The sequence below is a fragment of the Pelodiscus sinensis genome, chromosome 12 (assembly GCF_052426305.1).
Source record: "Pelodiscus sinensis isolate ZL-2025 chromosome 12, ASM5242630v1, whole genome shotgun sequence".
NCBI classification, from domain to species: domain Eukaryota; kingdom Metazoa; phylum Chordata; order Testudines; family Trionychidae; genus Pelodiscus; species Pelodiscus sinensis.
This window is the reverse complement of record NC_143063.1, coordinates 29,847,361-29,860,953: the sequence shown is the minus strand read 5'-3', so window position 1 is coordinate 29,860,953 and position 13,593 is coordinate 29,847,361. Positions and strand designations below refer to the sequence as shown.

The 13,593-nt window shown below is 44.0% G+C and overlaps 1 protein-coding gene across 5 annotated transcripts; it reads right to left on the bottom strand.

Annotated features, from left to right (window-relative positions):
• Positions 1 to 3,284: 3,284 nt before the first annotated feature.
• CEBPG (CCAAT enhancer binding protein gamma) lies at positions 3,285 to 12,544 on the bottom strand. Of its 5 annotated transcripts, none has more exons than XM_075940103.2 (3): positions 12,399 to 12,543; positions 11,446 to 11,515; positions 3,285 to 6,270 (listed from the first exon to the last, which is right to left on the bottom strand). In XM_075940103.2, exon 3 carries the CDS (start codon positions 6,151 to 6,153, stop codon positions 5,701 to 5,703), a length of 453 nt encoding a protein of 150 aa, XP_075796218.1. In that variant the 5' UTR covers positions 6,154 to 6,270; positions 11,446 to 11,515; positions 12,399 to 12,543; the 3' UTR covers positions 3,285 to 5,700. The 5 variants fall into 5 exon arrangements, with proteins under 5 accessions (XP_075796218.1, XP_089637626.1, XP_075796217.1 ...); XM_089781500.1 differs by lacking the exon at positions 12,399 to 12,543 and adding an exon at positions 11,136 to 11,338 and having other exon boundaries at positions 11,446 to 11,907; XM_075940102.2 differs by lacking the exon at positions 11,446 to 11,515 and having other exon boundaries at positions 12,399 to 12,544.
• Positions 12,545 to 13,593: the final 1,049 nt, after the last annotated feature.

The window sequence follows — 13,593 nt, the reverse complement described above, 5'->3', positions numbered from 1 at the left end:
ATAAAGGACCAATGACTTGCTGCAGTGCAGACTAACAGACTTAGTAACTCTGGGCTCGTCTAGACTACATTCCTCTGTTGAAAGAGGGATATAAATGAGCCAGATCGAAAGTGCAAATGAAGCGGAGATTTAAATATCCCGCACTTCATTTGCATATTTGCATCCGATCACTGTTTCGAAAAAGGGTTTTTCAAAAGTGAAACCACAGTTTAGATGGATTCTTCCGGGAAAAAAAAAAAACTTTTTCGAAAGAAGCCGTACTCCTCATTTTTTCTGGAGTATGGGTTCTTTCAAAAAAGGGTTTTTTTTTTTTTTAAAAAATGCATCTAGACTGCGGTGTCACTTTCAAAAAACCCTTTTTCAAAACAGCGATTGGACATGAATATGCAAATGAAGCGTGGGATATTTAAATCCTCACTTCATTTACGCTTTCAATCGGGCTCATTTACATTCCTCTTTCAAGATAGGAATATAGTCTAGATGAGCCCTCTCAATGCTTGCCTTAGCAAAATGCAACTTTTTTAAAAATCTGGTTCTATACTAAAATAGAAAAGTTTCATATTCACTAACGTAAAAATAGCAAATATAGTTTTAATTAATCATACTGTATATCTTTCTTAAACTTAATGTACAGTTGGACTGAATTCTGGAGTGTGCAAAAGTATGTAATGTTCAGTTCTGAAATAAAAGGCTAGATTTAATTCACAAAAATACAAGTATTTACACATTGTATAGATTATAATTTATAGAGAGGTATTCAAAGGGCCCTGGGGATGCACTTTACAAAGTAAATATACCAGACTCTTAGGTTTCTTTCTCTTAGGCTACGTCTACATTGGCAAGATTTTGAGCAAATCCTTTTAACGCAAGAGTTTTTGTGTTAAAGTATTTGCACAAGAGAGCGTCTACACTGGCATGTGCTTTTGCGCAAAAGCATCCGTGCCAGTGTAGACGCTCTCTTGCGCAAGAAAGCTCCGATAGCCATTTTAGCCATCAGGCTTTCTTGCGCATGAAATTCATGTTGCCTGTCTACACTGGCCTCTTGCACAAGAACACTTGTGCAAGAGGGCTTATTCCTGAGCGGGAGCATCATCGTTCTTGTGCAAGAAGCACTGATTTCTTACATTAGAACGTAAGTGTTCTTTCGCAAGAACTCGCGGCCAGTGTAGACACAGCCTAATACTGTAGTGGCATAAAATATCCAGGGGCCTTAAAATGTAAATATAATGTAGACCGACTTTATGTGGCTCTAGCAGTGAAAGGGGGCATTCAAGTGACTTTACTGTAATTGAGAATCAGGCCTCAGGTAGTTAGAAGCTGGCAAGAAAATACCACCAATTCCCTGTTGTGAAAATAGATCCAATATAGAGCCTAAACAGATCCAATCATTTTGACAAGTGCACTGATGCTCAATGGGATGTTTCATAGGTCAGCCATATCAATATGGGTGTGGAGGAGAGCAGGGGAACAAAAGGGGGCTTTGCTGCCTGAGTCATTTCTCAGAAAATATTACTAACTTCAGCATTTGTGACTTTTCCATTGTGTAGGCACAACCAGGAAATACTCTCATGGCATGTTTTTCTGCATATTGTTTTTAATACTCTGGCTGCAGTGCAGTTTCAGGGAACTGGATGCTGATCTTAAACTCTAGCAGCTTTTCTGAGAATTGAGACCAAACTGGCTTTTGGACACTTCTTGGACGTATAACTAAATAAAAGGGTTTTTAATAGTAGACAAGGAATGAGGACAGGCATCGTGTGATGCTTCAGAAAATTACTAGCAATCACCAGTGGAGAGCTGATATTCCATATACCAAAAATAAGTCCAAACCCCACGATAACAGAGATTTCCAATGATTGCCAAGTTGCAGCAGTCTGAGTTGAACAGTTCTATTTTATGTAAATCACAACCTTTCTATTCCTAGCTCAAACTTAGGGGAAGGGATAGCTCAGTGGTTTGAGCATTGGTCTGCTAAACTCAGGGTTTTGAGCTCAATCTTGAGGGGGCCATTTAGGGATCTGGGGCAAATCTGTCAGGGATGGTGCTTGGTCCTGCCATGAGGGCAGGGGACTGGACTTGATGACCTCTCAAGGTGCATTTCAGCTCTATGAGATGTATATCTCCATATATTATAAAGTAAATGAGTACGCTCATGAGTGATGAGCCTGGGCTCATTGGTTAACCTTCAGGGTTACACAGAGCCGCCACCACACCCTCCTACACTATGGCTGTGTCTACACTGGGCCACTTATTCCGGAAAAGCAGCTGCTTTTCCGGAATAAGCTGTGAGCTGTCTACACTGGTCGCTTGCTTTTCCGGAAAAGCAATGGTGATCTAATGTAAAATCGTCATTGTTTTTCCAGAAAAACTATGCTGCTCCCATTCGGGCAAAAGTCCTTTTCCGGAAAAACTGTTCCAGAAAAGAGCCAGTGTAGACAGCACAGTAGTCTTTTCCGCAAAAAAGCCCCGATCGCGAAAATGACGATCGGGACTTGTTTGCGGAAAAGCGCGTCTACATTGGCACGGACGCTTTTCCGGAAAAGCGTCCTGCCAATGTAGACGTGCTTTTCTGGAAATACTTAACGGAAAAACTGTTCCGTTTTAAGCATTTCCGGAAAAGGGTGCCCGTGTAGACGTAGCCTCCGTATCAGAGGCAGCAGTGGGGGGCAGCCTGCAGCTCCCAAGTGTAACTGCTGAAAATATTCATCTAAATAAATGCATTTTAACATCCCTAGCTCTGACACTGACTTGCTGCAGCTGGCCAATAGACTAATGATCCTAGTGTTCTCTCCAGAAGTACTGAACTTCTCTAGGTCATGTGGTAGACCCCAATGGCAATGCAGGTAATAAAAAAAAAAATCAGAACCTGAATCTCTCTGCCTCACTTTCCTAATTTATAACTAAGGGATACCTATCCACATGTGTAAAAAGCTTTGGTTCTCTTAAAAGCTCCATTACAAACTTCCACAATGTTGTCTTTATATGAAAATGCCAGGTTTAATGGATGCAGGAAAAAACAAAAAGGTTAAAATGTTTCAACATGACCATAATGAACTACTAATGTACAAACAAGGTTAGATGAAAAGGATTCTACTCACATCATGTGTGGCCTAACTTAACCCTGTAAGCAGTGATCCTCATTAGGATATTCCAAGAAAGGGTCCCAAGGAAGTTGTAAGCATACAGTAGGGAGGCTCCACCTGGAAAAGAGGCCCTTAGGAAAGAGCACACGCTGCAAAATGCTGTTGCTTCTATTACGCATGAGGGCAAAGAAGAGGCAGCACTAAGGTCAGAGGCAAAACAGTTTTATTAATTTTAACCCTACCTACTTAAGCTATGACTAGAACCAGAAGACTTCTCTGTAAAAGGATTTCCATAAATTAGGGCAATCTGTAAAAGTCTTTCATGGTTGATGACCTTTGCAGTAAAAGTTTAACCTCAAAATAGATTTTTTGACAGTTTTATTGTTTAATTTAGCATCTTACCAAGATCTTACCCAAGTTCTCCTCCTAAATACATAACAATACGCACAATCATACTACAAAGTCAAGTATGGAAACAAGAGGTGTAGGAGAAAAATTAAAATAAGCTTCTAGTTCACTAGCCAGACACACAGGTTATATGTAACACACATACCATAAATGGAACATTTTAAAATGAAAATAAATTAAGGTTATATCAAAGTTCCTGCTTCACTTTTCTAGTTTGACTCCTCAGTATAATACATACTGCTGCATTATGGGTCAAGGTAAGGGACTTACCATCAAATTTAAAAAAATTAAGACAAACTGTTTCATCAAAATAAAACAAGATTCAAGATACTCCTTTGCATGGCAATGGTGTCTCTAGCAAGACTGCTGCATCAGTTATTCGAACTTGGGATATTTCTTTTTAAAATTACTATGGATTTCTGCAGGATAGCAGTTGCTAAACTAAACAGCCATATAATTGATATTGTGGCAGTGGTAGTAAGGATCAAGTAGTCTATACATTGCAATTGAAAAAATGTTCTGCATTAGCCCTTTCATTGCTTTAGTCAATGCATGTACATAGTCGCATCCTGATAGCTGCGTAATGGCAGCAGCTTGATTCTAATGAGCAATAATTTACAGAACTTAAACATTTTCAGGAGACCAAAACATGATGCTATTAAGGACCCAACGTCACCACATGAGTAATGCTAGCATGTTTAACACAGGCTTAAAGGGGTTATAAAAATAAAATGTTGTTCTACTTAACCTCCTATACATGCTTCCAGATAGCCATTTACATGTTGTGAGCCAATTTTCTGTGTACGTCAGTTCTCATACATTACATTACAATGTCTCTCAAAGAATGTAGTAGTCTTTAGAAAACATTAGTAAGCACCCTGGCTCACCATTACTAGGCACTGTTAGTAGGCACTCCCCATTAACTATGATTAAGAGAGATCTAAACTATCTTGGACAAGGGCTTGTGCTACACATTTGAAGCAACTCACCAAAGCAGAAAGCAAATTTCTGTCATGGTGTTAGGGTTATAATACACAATGTAGAAAACAGACTGATTAAGAAATAAATGTTAAAGGACATTTAACATATTTCATCCAATTATCAATTAGTATTACAGTAAAGGCTGTACAGTTGTGCTCCTTGCAACCAAGGTGGGGAACCTTCTTTGGATCATGGGCCACTGACCCACAGAAAAATCAGAAGTCTCACAGATGTGGCCCCCAATGAATAAGCAGAAAAAAGGGGAACACTCACCTCACTCATGCAACTTGGGGCACCAGGGTTTCCCTTGTGCTCCAGCTCCATGGGGGAGTGCCAAGGCTCAAAGCTTTCCCCCAGTGCCAGCTTATCCCTTCTGGGGGCCTGAGGCTAGTAGATTTTAAGAACCCCCCAAGGCACAGGGGGATGGAGCCAAAAATTAGGGGTTCAGTGTGTGGTAGGGAACTTCTGGGGATGAGGATGTAGGCAAGAGGGAGGGTGCAGAAATGGGCTGGAGCCACAGGGTCTGGACCAGAGGTAGGGTGCAGGAATGGGATGGGAATGCAGGGTCTGGGCAAGAGGGAGGGTGCAGGAGCAGGATAGGGATGCAGGGTCTAGGCAGGAGCGGGGTGGGAAGGTGCAAGAGCAGGCTACAGTGTAGGGGGAGAGGGGCACAGGAGCAAACTGTGGGTGGCGGTGTGGAGGTCTGGGCTGGAGGACTACCTGGGGCAGCCAATGGGAGCAACTGGGTAGAGCCTGCAAACCAGTACAGGGACAGATCTTCCTGTGTGTGGCTGTTCCCAGCACAGAGCCGCTTTCTTCCACTGCAAGGCAGAGCCTGTGGGCTGGATTCAGCCCCCTGGCCATAGGTTCCCCATCCCTGCCTTACAATATGTAAAATATAATATGGTGAATGTACATTACTGTAGAAATTCAATTTCACTGATATCAGGCTCCTGATTTTATCCAATTAGATAATTTTTACTTAGTTAAATTATTTTAGCCAAACCTTTTAGAGCAAAGAATATTTAACACTTTAAAAATATATTCAAAACAGTTTACATTTTATTTGTATCAAATCTTCAGTGTTAAACCTAAGAGGAGAAAAAATACCCACAAGATGATGATTAAAATGTTAGACCAGCATTCTTTCTCTGTACTGAATGAGTAGTCAGAGAGGGTTGAAACTCTAATGTTCAGTCCATGAGGTTGTGGAGTATGGGGATTGCATCTACTGTCCAGTGTTATCTGGGTTTGTGGTGGTGTTTTCAGTGCCAAGAGGTTGCACATTGTCTGCAAGATTGTGTGCATGTTCAAGAAACAAATCTTTAAGTACACTAAGCTCCTTTGTCAGGAGCTTAATTTTTGCCTCCAAACGTTCATTTTCTTCTTTTAGCTGGTTGACTCTCTGCAGTGTATCTTGTGCTTTCTGCTTGCTTTTTAAGCGGCTCTTTTTCACTGCCATGTTGTTGCGCTCTCTCCGTTGGCGATATTCATCACTGTTTCTATCCACAGAGGAATTCTTTTTGCCCTGCTTGCTTGGAGGCACAGCTTTGCCTCCACCACCAGGACTAACTGGCACCAGCTGAGGAACCTGTTGCAAACCACTGGTGTGCGCTTGTGTGTGAATCACACTTATCCCGTTTGCTTCTGTAGTGGTGTTCTGCTGTGATGTTTTGCTCATTTGGACAGACTCTTCTTTAACACCACAATATGATTTGTTAGAGTTGGTGAAAAACTGTTAATAGTTTCTATAATATATTGCCAGCAAATCTTCACATGGATCAAGGGCAAGTTGAACCTAACAGAAAAATAAATTCGATGAAACATTTAAAATGCCATGTTCACCTACAATCTTACACCTCACTGGCATTTGCATACACTACTGCTGGTACATCTGGCAAGAACAGCTTACTATACTGGAAACAGAGAACTGCCATTATCAGGATTTCATTTGGGTTGGAAGGGACTGTTAGTGGGTCATATGATCAACCTCAGAGTATCATGACTGAATTAATTCAGTTATTCCACAGACATCCCAGATGTTTAGCCACCCTTTAGCTCCAATTTCATAACCCCTATCTTGGCAACAGGTTTTACTGTCTAACTTTTCTTCCAATTGCATTTTTCTCTTAATTTTCAGACTGAATATTCACTGCTGCAGTTTAAACCTATGATCCTTGACCTCTTTACACTATCCCTCCCTGCATGTACATGCAGACAAGTTTTGCATGAGTCTCATTTTCTCTAGGCTGAATGTATTACAGTATTTTCCAAACCTTTTATCTGCTGTCATTTGAACTTGCTTCACTTGAGTCTGTTTTTTGAAGACTGAGGCCCCCAAACTGAGTTCAGTGTTCCAGTTAAGGCCTAACAATGCTAAATGAGTGAAATACCTTAAGTTAAGTAGCTATTCAAACAAAAAAATATTTTCATTTGAGCAAATTACAAAGTTAATTAATGGTTGTTATTAATTAATAATGGTTGTTATCAATTTCAGTTCATAGTACTATGACAAATTGGAGTATCAGTGAAAATGATTAATGAGAAAGTGTTAACATGCTAATTGTTCTTTTTAAGGAGACTAACTAGCCCTGCAAAAAAATACTACAATGCATTCTTGATCACAAACTGTCATCATGGAGGATATCAATGTATGTATAGTAGTAATGGCTGAAAACACACTATTTTCAGTCACTGAACTTCCCAAATAAATTACCTCTTGAGCCAGAATTTCTCTGTTTGTCCTCAGAGCAAAAGTGATTTTTTCTTTCAATCATTTAGATAAATGTAATTGGTCAACTTACTTATAATAAATCTATTTTATATAAGGAGGGGTTTTCTCATTTAAGAAATGTGCAAGATAGTCTTTTAGCAATGAGTCAAGAAACTCTATAGCTAAAGATGAAGAAGCTTTCAAGCTTATCAATAACTTAGGGCTCTGACCCTGCAGTATACACCATTAATTTCAATTACAGCAAAGTTAAGCTCGAAGAGCCCTTACTGAAAATCCAACTTTGTAACAACTCTGTGCATGTAGCTGGAGCACGGCATGCTGAAATACATAGCTACATTTAGTTGAATGATCATATGATGCTCCAGTTACACACGTCTAGACTGGTATGATTTTCTGCAAATGCTTTTAACGGAAACGTTTTTCCGTTAAAAGTATTTGCGGAAAAGAGCGTCTAGATTGGCACGGATGCTTTTGCGCAAAAGCACTTTTTGCGGAAAAGCGTCCATGCCAATCTAGACGTGGTTTTGCGCAAGAAACCCCCAATCGCCATTTTTGCGATCGGGGCTTTTTTGCGCAAAACAATACCGCGTTGTCTACACTGGCCCTCTTGCGCAAAAACATTTGCGAAAGAGGGCTTTTGCCTGAACGGGAGCAGCATAGTATTTCCGCAAGAACACTGACAATCTTACATGAGATCGTCAGTGTTCTTGTGCAAATTCAAGCGGCCAGTGTAGATAGCTGGCAAGTTTTTCCACAAAAGCAGCTGCTTTTGCGGAAAAACGTGCCAGTCTAGACGCAGCCACTGTGCTGTTATAAAGCAGGGGTGAGGAATTTTTTTCGGACGGGGCCACTGATTCACAGAAATATCAGTTGGGGGCCACACCTGACTGAGAAGGGAAAAGACACTCTCCACATTCCCCTTGCACACCAGAACCTAGGGGGGCGGGCAGTGGCTGGAATACCAGTGTGAGCTCCCTGATGCGTGGATCTGGCCTCCAAGGCTCAGGGCTCCTCTCCCAGCAAGCCAGGGGCCACATCCAGCCCCTGGCCTGAAGTTCTCCACCCCTGTTATAAAGTTATGGTGATTCTCTGTACAGTGAGCCCAGAGTTTGAGAACTATGATGTCATGAGAAACTCTGCTTTCCTAATTAATACTGTCTTTTTTATTACAAGGATCCATTCAGAAAATTCTCTATTTCCTGTTCTCCAACTTCTACTTTAGAGTGAGAGAAGATCACACAGATGTCTGAAAAATCTGTAAGTCACTGAATACACAATCTTACCCATCATTTATAAGGACTAGAAAGACCTCACTCACCTTGTGTCTCTAATATCTTGGGACAGAGATGGTTATACCTAAACTTCATTTTCAAATATTTTTTAAATGTACTCAGCAGCCCTCTGTTTTCAAATAATTTAATACAGAAGTTCATTGCACTGCAACTCCCTTCTGATAACAAAAATTACTACACGACCCCAGGAGAAACCCAGAAGCATGAGCACATCCAAGCCCCGTCATCCCAGGAAGAGGGCCAAAGGGCAAGGGCTTTAGCTCAAATCAGGGTGCCTGTAACCTGAGCCCTACCACCCAGAACTAAAGTCAGGGGCTTTTGCTTCAGCCCCAGGATGATGGGACTTGTGCTTTGGCCTTGGGCCCAGCAGTTTAAGTGAGCTCTGATAACTCCATTAAAATCAGGTTGTGACCCAGCCTGGAGTCCCAACTAGGGATGTGAGTGAGTAGTTGACTACTCACATTCCCTCTGCCCCCACTGCCTCTGTATTGGAGGCAGCAGGGGGAAGGGAAGCAGGAGCCGACTTAAAAGCCGATTCCCCTCCTCCCTCCCAGCACCACCTCCATGGTGCCACCTCCCATGCTGCTGCCTCCTGCTAGGACCCTGTTGACAGGGGCTGCTGCTGGAACAGCCTCTGCCCACAGCCAGACTAGGCCACTATGGACAGGGGATGCTCCGGCTGGGCAGGGAGCCCAGCTCAGTCCGGGCTCACGCTGTGTCCAGGAAGTACCTCAACTGCAGGTCTGTAGTTTAAACATAGTGGAAACCAGGCTGTCTGCCCACCCAACTCCTACTACATTTAAGATGCAGAGCTACAGCAGGGGCAGCTCTTGGACATGGCATGAACCAGGACTCAGCCAGACTTGCTCAGTCCCAGCTCACGCTGGGTCCGGGAACTATCCACTGCTGCGGCTCTGCAGTTTAAAGGTAGTAAGAGCTGGGTGGGTGGGCAGCCTGGCTCTTCCTACATTTAAACTGCAGAACCACAGAGGGGTAGCCCCCAGACTTGGCACAAGCCAGAACTAAGCACTTCTTCCCTTATCCACTAAATTTTATCAACTATACAATTAGCGAATTACCCACCACTTAACATCCTTAGTCCCGACACACAGTTTGAGAACCAGAGAATCAAAACTCTGTTCACAAGAAGATACATAATTTCTCTCCTGTACACTCTAGATTCTTCATAAACCAACCCAGGACATGAAAACTGAAAGTAAGAGATAAGTATCACAATCAGTTGTGCCCATAAAAGAGGCAGGATATATAGTACATGTGTGCGAAATCCAGGAAAACCAGATTTCATCCAAGTGCCAGGTATGTGCAAACAGCATACATGCCATGTGAAGTCTGTAACAGTGATATTAAGAGAACCTAACAAGCTGAGGCAACTGAGCCTGCAAACACAAGTTGTGTATAAAAAACACACACCACCACCTCGGGGAGACTCACAAGTACTGACAGTTCAAAAACAGGACTGATCTCTATTCATGTTGGATTAAAGGAAAATACCATTTTTGAATAAAATGACCAGTTACTAACACAAGACCTGATTGTTTAGGCATAGCACAACAGATTGATTATCTGACTCCTGCACACAGATAATAGATCAACACAGATGGTTGTAAATGAGACACTGAGCTTATTAATGTCTGCTGTAAGAGTAAAGACAAATGTGTATCTTCAGGGCTATAGTCTGTCTATACGAAGGACTGTTTCCCTTATTGTGGTGTCCCTGTTTTTTCTTATATGACTTTCTGGTGACTGAACTAAGCCAGTTATGTCAATTTTCACATGGGAAAGAAAGGTGATGTGCAACTCCATACTAATATAAAGAGTTCATTTGAGAATTCCTGTCTTTTACTGACTAGTAATTATAATTACAATATTTAGCCCTTGCACAGTACTTTTCATCCATGGCTGTCAAAAGACTTTAAAAAGGATGTCAGTATTATCCCTCATAGCATGAGGGAGGGAGATGGGTCAGCCGCAGCCTCAGCCTGGCCCAACCTGCTTTCCCCTCCCCCCACCTGGGGGGGGGAGAGCCAGGGCTGCCTACCCCCAGAGAGGGAGGTTGGCGAGCAAGGATCTGTGCCCCCTAGTAAACTTAAAAGTTAATTTACTTTTCAGTATTTATAACTTTTCCTCTGACTCAGATAACAGTAAATTTATTTTTTCATTTATAGTAAGTTTCATTTTCAAGTTGCCAACGTTCAGATTGTAAACAATACAAGGGACTTTTTTTTAATCAACTCTTTCGTTTCCACTTGTAATATTTTTAAATTTACAAAAACATTTGAAAAGCCTCCAATGATCTAAATTTGTGGCTACAATGAGAGAATCCCTGTAAAAGTGTCACTCAAAAGAACTACTCTATTCTAACTATATATTTTCATCCCTTTTCTACATGTTACTTGTGATGTTGAAGAGTCTGCAGATCAGGGTTCTTAGGTGGTAACTTTGCTGAAATACAGAAGTACATACGTTTCTAAACAGCCATACACACGTTCCCGCTAAAACCTTTTCATAAGTTTCCCAATCCTTTGACAAAACCATGGGTCTTCACCTTTAACTTCCAAGGCTCTGTCATTGTAAACTATGAAAACCTTACAAATATAAAGGATTTTTTAAAAGTACCTTTTCCTCACACACGATACTTTTTTAAAATTCCTGTTTGTTTTTAAAGTTATGTTTACTTCCCGTTTGACTTTAAACAGTGCTGTTTACAATGTTGGTTTCCGCCAGGAAGTCAGTATAACACAACACCCAACAGGAAAGGAAGAGGGCTTCATTCTAAACACCAAGGATTATATTCTTCTTCAGAAACTATTTTGATCTCTCTTAAAAGAAAGATAAAGGAATCACTTAATACAGTAGCTAATACATCATGATGTGCATAAATATGAACAATAGATATTTTTATTAATATGCTGTGCTCCTAGCCCACCTTGCTGGTGTCTTTGAATGACGGGATCTTCCATTTCCAAAAAGGCCCAATAAAAGCTTGTGTACGGCAACTACACATTTTGCAAACAAATTAACTTGCTGCAGCGGTTATTCGATTTTGTGCTCTAGGCCTCAATCATCCTCTTGTTGATTTCTAGGTCACTATTTACACTTCTCTTAGCATGAGGGTATGTGGCTGTAGCTCTCTCCCTCTGCCCTTACTGCTGCCTCACTGGGAACTAGGCAGGGAGGAGGGCCTGTCACTCCCCCACCAGGAAGCAGGCTGGCTACTAGGGGAGCAGAGGCCTGTCTCCCTCTCCCCGGGCTCCCCTCTCCGTGCCAAGCATGACTTCATCCCATCGGGGAGGAGAGTTGCCTGGAGATTGCATCATACGCTCTCTACGCGAGCGTAACCGTGAGGAAAGTCCCGGCCTCCCCCCCCCCCATACACTCTCTCCCTTCCCCAAACGTCTCTCTAGCGAGCAGCCCCCTCTCCCACCACCCCCCCCCCCGCGCTACCCCAGACACCCCCACTGAGCAGAGCCCTCCCTCACACCCCCACCCCCACGCCATGCCCCTACAAACCCCGCCCCCACTGACTAGACCCCCCCTCCCCACCCCACCCACTCCTAGAGACCCCGCCCCCGGTAGCTACACCCCCAAGACTCCCCACAGCCCAGACCCCCACCCCGTACTGACCCCTTCCCCGCTGACCAGACCCCCCCACACACGCCTCCCCTTGCAGACCCCGCCAGCACCCAGCGCTCCCCAGACCCCCGTAGCCTCCCACCACTGCCCAATGGTCCTCCTGCAGCAGCCCCACTGCCGCCTGCTCCCGCGCCGCCCCGCTACGGCCTGCGCCCGGTGTGAGCCCCCCGCCCCCGGGGATACCGCGCCGGAACGGGCGGGGGGGGGGGGTCGGTCTGCGCGCGGCGGGGCGGCCTCGCGCCTCACCTGGCCCAGGGATGGAGAGCGGTATCGATCGGGGGTGGGGGGCGCGGGCTGGGCCCGAGTCTCTTTCTTTAAAACTGGCGAGTGAGGCGAGCGGCGATTGCGAAACCCTTCTCCTTCGCCCAGCGTCCTGGCCAATCAGCGGCCGGCCTGCCGCAGGGATGATGCAATGGCCGCGCCGATTGGCAGTCCCCTCAGCCAATCGGACACCCCCGCTGCTCTCTTAAAGCGAGAAGCGCTGTTTTTGTGGGCTGGTAAATCCCCCAGGGGCTGGGCGCTGCTCCCACCCTCCCTCCTTCCCCCCGCGCCCCCATCCCGACCAGAGCATGGGCAGCGCTGTTACCCCAGTAGCGTCCCCCACGGCCGGGGGATGGGGGGCTGGTAAACCAATTATTCCAATAGCCTCCTCCTACTGGCTGGGATTGGGGAAAACGTGTTACCGCCATAGCCCCGCCCACACACACACTCACACACACACACACACACACACACTCTCACACACACTGCCTGGGATTTGGGGGAAACCTGTTACCACCAGAACCCCACCCACCTCTTCCCTCTTCCCCCAACAGACACTGAGGCTATGTCTAGACTGCAGGCAGAGATCTTCTGAAAAAACTTCTGAAATAGAGCATCTACACAGCAAAGGCACATCGAAAAAGCTACCTGCTTTTTCAAAAGATAGCATCCCCACTTAATAGACACTATCTCACAGTTAAGCTGTGATTACTATGGGAGGAGTGGCCACCAGGGCACCTGTGCATTTTCCTCTTCCTCCAAAAGACCTCCCTCTACCCCATCCACATACGCTTTTTTCCAAAAGAGCTCTTTCGGAAAAAGGCTTCTTCCTCATAGAATGAGGATTACCAAGGTTAGAAAAAAACTTTTCTTCTTTTGATTTACTTTCGAAAGAACGCAATTGCAGTGTGGATGTTACTCAAGTTTTGTCGGAAAAACAGCCGTTTTCCCGACAAAACTCTGTAGTGTAGACACACACTGACTGAGATGGGGGCAAGAGTGGGCAGGGGTGCTGAAACAAATTTTACAGTGGGGGTCCTGAGAGCCATTCAACCAAACTGTATACCCTGCACATAATGGAAATCACTTCAAGCTGGGAGCACACCCCCCTACCCCTTGTACCTCTGGTTCCAGCTGGCATGAGAGTAGGTGCCTAGAAGATACTCAGAGGAAAAATGCT

Coding starts and splice junctions, on each gene's coding strand:
- CEBPG (XM_075940102.2), bottom strand. CDS start 6,153: ATGAGCAAAACATCACAGCAGAACACCACTACAGAAGCAAACGGGATA.